The sequence below is a fragment of the Chironomus tepperi genome, unplaced genomic scaffold (genome assembly GCF_022539635.2).
Source record: "Chironomus tepperi strain 1889 unplaced genomic scaffold, CSIRO-AGI_Ctep_v1 contig_376, whole genome shotgun sequence".
NCBI classification, from domain to species: domain Eukaryota; kingdom Metazoa; phylum Arthropoda; class Insecta; order Diptera; family Chironomidae; genus Chironomus; species Chironomus tepperi.
The window spans coordinates 1631150-1642046 of NW_027226498.1; the positions used below are offsets into that span (position 1 = coordinate 1631150).

The following is a 10897-nucleotide window of genomic DNA, read 5'->3' on the forward strand; positions in this document are numbered from 1 at the left end:
TACCCTACTTCACAAGCGTTTGAATCTTTTTAAAACCTTTTATACTCGTCCGATTTTTGCCAGATTATGCCAGATTTGTCTTGGGATTCGAACCTTGGATCGCTTGATTTGAAAATTGTTTGAAGTCCTACACTTAACCGCTGAGCCACCGCTATCTGAAATTATATAACTTTATGTATGGCAAAAGACATATATAAGTTACTAATGAATTTCAAGCATGAAATATAGTTATATTTTAAATATAACTTTTGAATTAAATTTATGTTGTACTTATTTAAAAGTAAAATCTTTTTAATTTTCCAAAATAATTAGTTTAAATGTATTTTATTCACATCGTATTCACATGTGAATGTATTGAATTTTTTTAGATTTAGAAGTTAATTTTTTGACGAATGGTAATTACAGTAAGTTATAATAAGTTTGTTTTTAAATTCTACATCATAATCTAAATACAGAATTGAGATTAGTAGAGGGATTGCGAGAAAATTGCCAAATTCCCTTTATGAAATAAAGTGATCTTCTAATCAAATCATTTTGGATTTATTTTCAAAAAAATTTAGTAACGAGAAACCGAAATCTCTACTTCTAGTTAATCTAGTAACACATGTGTGCGGTATAATCTGGTAAAAATCAGAAATATAAAACTTTTAAGATTTTCTGAAAATTCCAAAAAAAAAATTCAAAAAATATCTGGCAAAATCGTTCAAGAATCTTTTAATTTCGGTCCGATATTCAAAAAACTTTTTCGTCCGATTTTTGCAAGATCTTAGACAATCGGACCGAAAACTGCAAGATTTTTCGTACGTTTTCAAAGAAAATTTGTCTTGCAAATTCTGGCAAAAGTCGGACGCATAAGATTCGTCAGATTTTTGCCAGAAAATGCAAGATTTTTTTTCTGGCAATATCGTCCAAAAATCTTTCAAAATCGGACGGAGTTTTTCGTGTCGAAAAAAAGTCGTCCAATATCTTGCAAAAATCTGGCAAAATCGGACGGACAAAAAAAGTCTGGCGAAAATCTTTCCATTTTGGCTCAAGGGAAGAAAAGAAAAATAAGTAAAACTAATTGAAGTAAAAAAGAAAGAAATGAAAACTAATGATGTATTTAAGTAAGTAATTAAATTTAATGATGATGATAATGAACGGTAATGCCAATTTTTTAAAAAGAGAAGTTTTAATAGAATATGAAAAAAAAATCTAAAAAAGATTTAAATTCTACTTTATAATTTTTGTCAAAATTAATTTTACAAAAGAGAACGCTAAAAATTGAGATGAAAAAGAGAAATTATTAGAACAGCAAGCAAGTAATATAAAAGTGGGGTTCTAGTTTTAATAGAGATAAATTGATAAAGAGACATGAAATTGAATTTACAAACATTTAAATTTAATTTTCTCATTAAGTTTACATTTACAGAGTTGTTCTTCGGCTGCCCAAAAAAACAATTTGGAGACAAAAAAAATTTCGATCGATTTCGGCACCAACTTACAACTCTAATTCCAGCCAAGATTGATGAAAAGAAAGTTTAAAGTTTCACATTTACTTATTTTCTCGTTCTATATGTTGATGTTTGAGAGATCATATATAAGTTCCAAAAATTTTCTCCATGGGAACAAAATTTATAACGATTGAAAAAGTATTTTTACCACAAAAGTTTTTATTTTATTTTCTGTGTTATTTTTAGCTTTATATTCTTTGAGAAGAAAAAAAAAGAAACAACTTTATAGCCAGTTTTCTCAATTTTTTGTTTGATGTTGCGAATAAAAGACGAAACTAGAAACAAACTTTTAGAAAATTGTCATGTAAATTCATAATACATATCATCCAATAGACAGCCTAAAAAATAATTTATTGTCAAAAGAAGAAAAAAATAGTAGAGATTGTAAAAAATCAATGTCTATTGGACTCTTTAGTAAAGAAAACTCCCTTTACTAGGAAACAGAATATATAAAAAGAGATATAATGAAAAAAAAAGTCCTCGCCTTCTCCCATGACTATCATTTATTATTTGCCATCAAGTCATTATTTTCTCTTTCTTTATATGGGAAAATATGAAATATAAACTTAATACAATTATTCTTTTCCAATATATTAAATACAACTTTTTCCTTCATTTCTATATTACCTAATTTTTTTTATTATTAATAATCAATAAAAAATCAATAAAATATTCTAAAAATCTACCAAATGAATACTTTAATAATTTATAATGTTTACATACTCAAATATTATTAATTGCATTAATATAGAAAATGTGATCACAGTATCATTATTTACTTTCAATAAAAATCGCAAAATTATGATTGCTCATTTAAGAATTAAAATTAATTAATTAATTAATTATGACAGATACCTATAAGAACAACAACAAAAAAAAAATTAAAGTGAATTTAGGAACGATTTTTTAAAAACATTTAAAATAATGATACAAAAAAAAATGTCGTATGATACATTAGCATTGGTAATAAGATGAAAGAAAAATATTATGTCATTATAGAATCTTTGCTGCCTTAAATATAACAAAATACACGATTGACTACTACATTTGAAAGCTTTTATTACGGCTAAAATTATAAATGGTGTTCTCTAAAATTCACAAAAATAAATTACACAATAACAGCAAAAATGGTTCTAAGAACATGAATTTCATTAACTAATGGAGGGATCTCAATTTGAAATTAACCATCATTTTGTTGATAATGGTAATGAAAAATTTTCTCAAATTTTGTCTAAGTTGCAAAACGAAGGTCTAAAATAAGAATAAAGTTATTTCCTTTTTATTTCAAATTGAGTTTCCCTTGTAAATTTAAAATATTTTTCTATTTTTCTCCTCCTAATACGAAACAATAAATCAATCGACTTTTAAAATATAATAAACCTGTTTTGTTGCTTACAACTTTTACTTTGCTTCTATATAGTAAAAAGCTTGGTGAAAAACCAAAAATTCAAGTTTAAGGAGTTTCCAATAAATCTCAAATAATTTTCGATCTTTAAGATCAAATAATTTCCAATTCAAATTTGAATATTTGTTGAAGGAGTTCCATATTAAGATAACTCTGTGCCTAACCTATCCGATGAGTTTATTTTAAATTTCCATGACTTTATTTTAATTTTAATTTATCCATTAAAAAGTTTAAAGTATTTTCCTGTCTAAGACTAATGGAATCTTTTTCCTGCGTATGGCCATGATGAGATGTCATTAATAATAAAGTAATATATAAGTTTGAAGAATAATGGTTAGATTTAATGCAATTAATAACTAAAGCATAATTAAATAGTAATTTAGCAAATAAAGAAGCTTTTTTATGAAAAGAAAAAAAAATTAAAAACAAAATTGAATAAAAATGACTTTTGATAACTTTTTCTTTGCATTGTCGTTAATCATAAGTAATATGCGTACAAAAGTAAGACAAAAAAAAAAATTTGAAATGCTTATATAGTTTCACTAATGAGTCGAGTCCGATAAAACTCCCTCCTAAATGAAAAACATAATGAATCTTAAAGTCTTAATGACTAGAAAAATCTGGGAATTCAAAAATAATTGATTGCAAAAAGACTATAGCAATTAAAATGCAATGATCTTGTCTAATTTTATTTAATTTATTTCTATTTTAGTATCAACCAAAATTTAAATTTATGAGTTTAAAAGCATGTGCAATAGGAATATACCCAAAATAAACACTGAATTTAGAATAAATGAAATGATGTTTCTATAGCACTAAAATAATAAAGAAATAAAAGGTAAAAGATTTAAATTTAAACAAAATTACGCTACATATCTTCAATTGGTGCAGACAGAAATTAAAAAAAAAGAAGAAAATAATTTATTAAGAAATACTAATAAGGCAGACAAAAATCTATGCTATAAAATGTTTGTTCACTATATATAAATTAAAAAAACAATTGCATACTTTGATTTCGGTTTGAAACGGCCTATCAAGGATTTAATCTCATTTACTTTTATTGTTTCTCACATTAATTTAAGGCTCTCTGATGATTATTATCGTCTACATCCCGAACATACAAGGAGCATGCTCAATTATACTCTCATTCACATGAGTATGCTCATTGTCTGTTAGGATGTATTATAATCCTAAAAACTAACTCTTGAGTGAGAGTCTTGAAATTTTGTTGCACAAATTGGTTCGAAAGGTACAATAGCCACTCATAAAACAATTTTTCTTTTTGAAAATCTCAAGACTTTTTCAGTTTATTGATTAAATTTGCAGTATTTTATGACATTACCAAATTCACTTAAACTCTTCAAAATCATAGGTTCTGAATGCTAAAGTTAATTTTAACAATAACGAAGATAATTAATTCCTACAAGTAATAATAAAGAATAATGATAATGACAAATTGAAATGCATATCAGTCTAAAATCATACTTCAATAGATGACAAATAATAACTAAATTTTGTAAAATGTAAACTTACAATATATAAATATAACTCCTGGTAGTCCCTTTAAAAAACCAATAAAGAGAGAAATAAATGCTGCAATGACATACTTACATCATAATTGAATATTGAAATCAAAGGATCTTGGCCTACTCTATTTAGCTTAGTCTATAAACTTTTTTATTTTTAATTTGCTTTGAATCAGACGCTAGTCCAAACGCAAGCAGTCAGATTTCATATTTCAAGAATGATCCTCAGTTTTATTCATTTTTATCCTTTTTGTAATGTGTATCAACATAACAAGACATAATACATAAAATTCTTGTTAATAACGACTAGAAGACATAACATAAGTGAATGTATCTTGAGCATAGTGCTCAAAAATCAATTCGTTGTATGTGTACGACGAAAAGTCCTCTTTCTTGATAGTCTATCCATAATTTCAATCATTTATAGGCGCAGGTTAAATTGCCACAGAATGAAAAGAAACAGGAATAAGTTGACCAAAACAATCTGCAAGTATAAGCGCGGTTTTTGTTATTTCCTTTAAGTATTCATTTGTTTTCAAGTATATAGTCTAAATGAAATGATTAAAAAACTTCATAACGAACCAACTAAGATTCTAAAAGCATCGAATCAATTAAGAAATCAAGTATGTGAGATTACTAATGATTATAAGATTAATATTGAAGATAATCTAATAAAAATTATGGATAAGAAATAATAAATTGTAATGCACGATAAAAGAAGTAATTTTAAGGAAAAAAAATGGTTACCAAAGTTGATCAAGTTACCGTTTAGTAAATAAAATTGAATTCTTACTAAGTTTTTGATTTGAAATATGTTGACATAAAGAGAAAGTATGTAAAGAAAAGTCTATAGAAAATTATGTATCTCCTCATTAATGATGAGTAGGAAGAAGATAAAGTTATGTTATCTATTTTTCATTTGTACGAATATATTATATGGTATATATTTATGAAATTGAATATATTGATGATGAACGACATTATATATAAATCAAATGATGTCAAGTAATAAACAGTATGACACCACTTCTTAGAGCTTTTATATTAGAAGCTAATTTTATGTGTGCTAAATGAAGTTATTTATTGTTGAGTAATTATTTATTGATTAATTGATTTATTTCATTTAAAATACTATAAATTTCGATTTAAAAAAAAATGAAGAGAAATACTTTTAAAAAAAAAATCTGCATGATTAAATACTAGTACTAACAATAATAATGATAACACATGATACTTACCTATATGTACGCAAAAAAAAAATGAAAAATAGAAAAGTAATCATTAATAATTTTGCTATGTTAGCCTGTTAGCTTTGCCTAGTCTTGTTTTAGAATGTAGAGATGATTAATTACTAATATGCATCAATGAATGAATCTTTAATAGAGAATGTCAAATCTTCAATTGGCTTCAATTGAGAAGAATCAACAAAATAAAGAAAAAAAAATAATTAAAAAGAAATCTTTTGAATAAATTAATGAAGAAAGTCTCCCTAAATATACACCAAAATCATAAGGACACGCTAAGTATGGGTTTATATAATGAATATACATACACACAAGAACCTCTATTTTTTCCTATTAAATAACTCCCTTCCTCTCTTTTTCACTCTTCACCTATTTCTTAATTAAAATCAAACGAAAATTTATAATAGAAAAAAAACTTGTTAATTTAATGAGACAATTAAAAAATCGTCAAAACAATTGTGAGTAAAAAAATGAACCTAATGAATATTAATTAATTGAAAAAATAATAAAATAGATTAATTAAAAAGTTTAGCTCTCAAATGACAGAAAATAATTCCTTCTTATTATTGACTATACTATATTTAAATTAAATTGATGAAAAATTATATAAAATGCTTTGTTAAATGTAAAAAATTGAAATAAAATTAACATTTAAATCCAATAATTTCAAAGGATTATTCATTTTTGATTCCTCTTCCTTTCAGTCATCGTTGGACCCAAATCAAGTTTTGAAAGAATGTTTAATTTATTTTTTGTCAAATCTTAGCTTTTTTATTTAAAGTTTCATACAAACTATTCGTACTTAATTATAGTTACTTATGATTTTCAATGAGATTATATTAAGAATGATAAAATACACAATGGAAAATATTTAAAATACTAAAGAGAAAAAAGGATAAAAAAGGAATTTAATTAGCTAGCGCCTCTTGTAGTTTTTTACGGATTCCATTAACTCTTTCTTCTTGTTTTCGAATATCTTCATCTGTTATGGAACATGCATGTAATAGGGGCTGATCGGGATTCACAAAAACGCCAGGATTTGTGGTGAGAACATTCTTTGGAGATGTTTGTCCTGTTACAGGATGCAATGATGTATGAAGAGCTGTTGCAACAGATTGGAATAATGTTTGTTCTCTAATATTTGGACCAACAGTTTTTAATTGCTTAGGTAGGTCAATGGATGCGAACTCTGCTCCATCGCTGTCACAAGCATTCATAGCTTCAAGACGCTTTTCCCAAAACTAAATTTGAACATTTAAGTTTTAATAAACGACTATTTCAATTTAATAATTAACTTACTAATTGCCGTGGTTTGTCTTGAGTTCCGTGTTTTAATTCCGATTTTACTTTACTTTCTTGAGATTTAATGACTGTCACGGGTTGTTTAAAAATTGATGCCGTTTGTCGAATTGGTGCTATCAGTGAAGCATCGGATCTAATTGTTCTGAAATTTCAACATTAAACGGCATATTAATACACGAAAAAACTTCAATAATGAACAAAAACATGCAAAATGAAACCGTGAAACAATAATAGAAAAAGGCAAACGAAAAGCAAACTAATTATTATTGTAAGCAAACATAATAGAGCTATGAATAACCACATCCAGTAAGTACAACTGCTACTTCTTATTTGAAATTGTTGGTGGAAAATACCTATAGTCAAACTGAGACAATTGAGATTGTTGTGCTGGATTCGCAGGCAAACTGACGGGATTAACTGTTGCAGTAACGCTTGCAGAAATATTCAATTTTTTGGGCATATTTTGGCTTGATCGAATTCTCGACGCTGCTTCCAGAGCATCTTTATACTCCTTATAGGCTTGAGGACTTTATTATATGGATAAAGGTAATGTTATTTATTGTGAATTATTAGTTGAATGATATATGAATAGACTGTTAATTATAATAACTTGATTCGTTTATATACTAACTTGTAATATGTAGCGAAATCCAGAGAATTTTTTGAAGAATTTAGTTTTGATGGCAATTGTCCATAATCGTTGCGCTTTTTCTCTAAATTTATGTTCATCTTGAAGCTTTTTACTACTCAAATCACTTTTTAGTTAATTATATTTTAATTATAGCTAGTATTTTTATGTTTTACATTTACCAAATTTCCAAATAAATATTTTTTCTAAAACCTTACAAATTGAAATGTTTTTGTCAATTCCGCTTTGTAAGTTTCTATAAAACTGTTGAATTTTTCGCGATTTACTTGGATTCGATTTGTTTACAGGAAAATATTACCACAAAAATTAAATTTTAATCATTTTGCACAGCATTTCAATTAATTCAAGATGCCTCGAGCTGAAAAAGGAACTCCAAAATACCTGGCGAATAAGATGAAGGCCAAGGGTTTGCAGAAATTAAGATGGTAAGATGAATTTTTAATAAAATTGCTAGCAAATATAACTAATACATACTTTTACTAATTTCATTATGTTAGGTATTGTCAAATGTGTCAAAAACAATGTAGAGATGAAAATGGCTTTAAGTGTCACATTAATACAGAAGCCCATCAACGGCAAATGTTACTGTTCGGTCAGAATACTGGATCTTATACTTATCAATTCTCAAAAGATTTCTTTGACTCATTCATGGATATTCTACGAAGACAGTTTGGTACAAAACGTATAAAGGCTAATAAAGTCTATCAGCAAGTAATTGCAGATAAAAATCATGTTCATATGAACTCCACAAGATGGCATACACTTACTGGATTTGTTCAATGGCTAGGAAAGAGTGGAATCTGCGTTGTAGATTTGATTGAGGATGAATGGTACATAACATACATAGACAGAGATCCAGAAACTCTTGAAAGACAGAAAAAGGCAGATAAAAAGAAGAAAATGGATAAAGACGATGAGGAGCGATTGTTAGATTTTATTGATCAGCAAATTGAACGTGATAAGGCACGGAGAGAAGCCGAGGACGACGATGAAGACAGTACAAAATGTTCAGAATTGATAAGAGAAAATGAAGAAGAAAAAATTAAATTAGATTTGAAAATTTTCAAGAAACCAGAAGTTCCTTCACTTCTGCCCCCACCTAAAAAGATACAGAAAATTGACACATCAGACACAATTAGTGAAAAATCTTATAAGAGCACATCTTCATCATCATCATCATCAAAATCTAAGTATTCAGAAAGTACTAAGAAATCAGCACTTGATGAGATTATGGAACAGGAAGAAAAGCACAAAGAAAAGAAAAATAGAAAAGATTATTGGCTAGCGGAAGGAATCGTAGTAAAAATAATTACTAAATCTCTAGGTAGTGAGTACTATAAACAAAAAGCCGTAGTGAAAGAAGTAATTGACAAATATTTAGCTAAAGTAAAGCTGATTGAAATGGGAGAAAAATTTAAACTGGATCAAGCTCATCTTGAAACAGTCATTCCTAAAGTTGATGGTCGTGTACGAATCTTAAATGGTGCTTATCGAGATTGTACTGCAATTTTGAAAAGCCTTGAGATATCAAAGTTTAGTTGCACAGTTGAAATCGATAAAGGACCACTAAATGGACGAATTATCAGTGGGATAGCTTATGAAGATATTTCTAAAATCTATGAGTAAAGTTAAGTCTTTAAAATTAAATATATTTTAATACCTATTAAAGAAGATGAAATGAAATAAATGTCTGAATGATTTTTTATGTGTAGTTGACCATGAAAAATTAAACCTGATCAGGCCAATAATAACTACTGTTTGGAAATGATAATCTTCAGATGCAAAAAAAATCATGGCAATTTAGACGATTTTTTTGACGATTGACTCTGACCTACTGACTGACTGAAATTTGTAAATACTCAATGAAAATTACAGGTTTTTGAAGTCGATGTATTGGCGCGAGACAGACAGCAGAGATGAATTTGAGATGTGGTATGATGTTCTTAATAAAAACAGAAACGTTCGTAAAGTTTCACCTCTGCCGGCGTTTCAAGATACGCATGCAAAAGAAGGAGAAGTAAAGAAAAGAGAAAAGTTGCAAAAAATCATGACTGAAATCGAAAACAATTTTTATCTTCTTATTTCTAGCTTCACTTATATAGAGATCTCATACTATTAATATCCAATATTCTATCAATTTTATTCGGAGCTATTTCCAATAATGATAAGCAACAATAACAAACATTTATTTAGCGGAATTGCTGAGCGTTTAAAAGTAGGTTGCTAACAGTTTTGTAAAGGCTGTTAAAATTATCAAGTTCCACTGACTGCTGTGATTTGAATCATAATGAATTTAATATTACTGATGTGCTTTATGATACATAAATTACTTTGGTATGAAGAAAGGTCATATCCATTACAAAAGTTGGTTTGTTGTGATTTCAGACATGCAAAAAAATAGTGTGTCTAACAACAGACACCAAAAAATGAAACAAAAACAAAATTGCATCATGTTGATCAAGTGGTATTTTATTTCTTGCCTATCTGCCTTACTCCCCAAAAAAATGAAGATTTTTCTATATCTTCTGATTTCTCTCTCTCTCTTTCTTTCTTCTTTCGTTCGTAAACTTGAGGATTTCTCCACATTTCCACTTTACATTTTCTTTTGCTACTCATTTATAACAGCACCAACTACACGCTCAGAGAATATCTCTAGTAACACCGCAAATCAGCAAATAGTTTCTTTTCAACTTCTCTTGGTTAAAGACGTGTAAAGTAACAAAGAAATTTTAACTATTAACTACTTAATTAAAGATTTTCTTTCGCTATCGGAATACGGACTTACTAATTGAAAAGAACTACCTAAGTTAAATTATTTTTATAAAAAAAGTAAATATCATATCTTTTCTGACCTACATAATAATAATGTGCATGATGCACACTTTCAATAAAAAGTTTAAGAGAGAAAAAATCTTTCAACATAAATATTGGATATAAAAATAATAAAGTTAAGTTTCAAGACTTTTCGAAAGCCTTGAAAGTTTTAGAGGAGAAAAATTTCGTCACATGTATGAATTTTGGCATGCTCGCTTGCTGGAATATTCATTTAATCCAAAAAAAACGATTTAGATGATGACATGATGGTTTATTAAACTGTATAGGTCAGTGATGGACAATATGTGTGCGGTCAAAATGCCATGAACCGTTTACCATGTGCGATTTCGATCGAAACTTATGATCAAAGTGTGTCGCGGAAAATAAATGATTGCCTATTCCTGATATAGGTACACGATCTTAGAATTGAGCAGTTCTCAAATCATAACATGCATCATTTTAGT

General features: G+C 27.6%; 2 protein-coding genes across 2 annotated transcripts; one reads left to right on the forward strand and one right to left on the reverse strand.

The window, feature by feature from the left end:
* Positions 1 to 6263: 6263 nt before the first annotated feature.
* MBD-like (methyl-CpG-binding domain protein 2) lies at positions 6264 to 7816 on the reverse strand. Its single transcript, XM_070647642.1, has 4 exons — positions 7602 to 7816; positions 7324 to 7497; positions 6968 to 7112; positions 6264 to 6909 (listed from the first exon to the last, which is right to left on the reverse strand). The coding sequence occupies exons 1-4, from the start codon at positions 7697 to 7699 to the stop codon at positions 6577 to 6579; spliced, it is 750 nt and encodes a 249-aa protein (XP_070503743.1). The 5' UTR covers positions 7700 to 7816; the 3' UTR covers positions 6264 to 6576.
* Positions 7817 to 7884: 68 nt separating this feature from the next.
* kin17 (kin17 DNA and RNA binding protein) lies at positions 7885 to 9370 on the forward strand. The gene is made up of 2 exons (XM_070647641.1): positions 7885 to 8044; positions 8117 to 9370. The coding sequence occupies exons 1-2, from the start codon at positions 7968 to 7970 to the stop codon at positions 9243 to 9245; spliced, it is 1206 nt and encodes a 401-aa protein (XP_070503742.1). The 5' UTR covers positions 7885 to 7967; the 3' UTR covers positions 9246 to 9370.
* The last annotated feature ends 1527 nt before the right edge of the window (positions 9371 to 10897 follow it).

Excerpts from the sequence above, each read along its gene's own strand:
- MBD-like (XM_070647642.1), bottom strand. The coding sequence starts at position 7,699 with ATGAACATAAATTTAGAGAAAAAGCGCAACGATTATGGACAATTGCCA. Across the intron at positions 7,498-7,601 it reads GATTTCGCTACATATTACAA|TCCTCAAGCCTATAAGGAGT; the intron begins GTTAGTATATAA and ends CATATAATAAAG. Across the intron at positions 6,910-6,967 it reads AAGACAAACCACGGCAATTA|TTTTGGGAAAAGCGTCTTGA; the intron begins GTAAGTTAATTA and ends GTTCAAATTTAG.
- kin17 (XM_070647641.1), top strand. The coding sequence starts at position 7,968 with ATGCCTCGAGCTGAAAAAGGAACTCCAAAATACCTGGCGAATAAGATG. Across the intron at positions 8,045-8,116 it reads GGTTTGCAGAAATTAAGATG|GTATTGTCAAATGTGTCAAA; the intron begins GTAAGATGAATT and ends TCATTATGTTAG.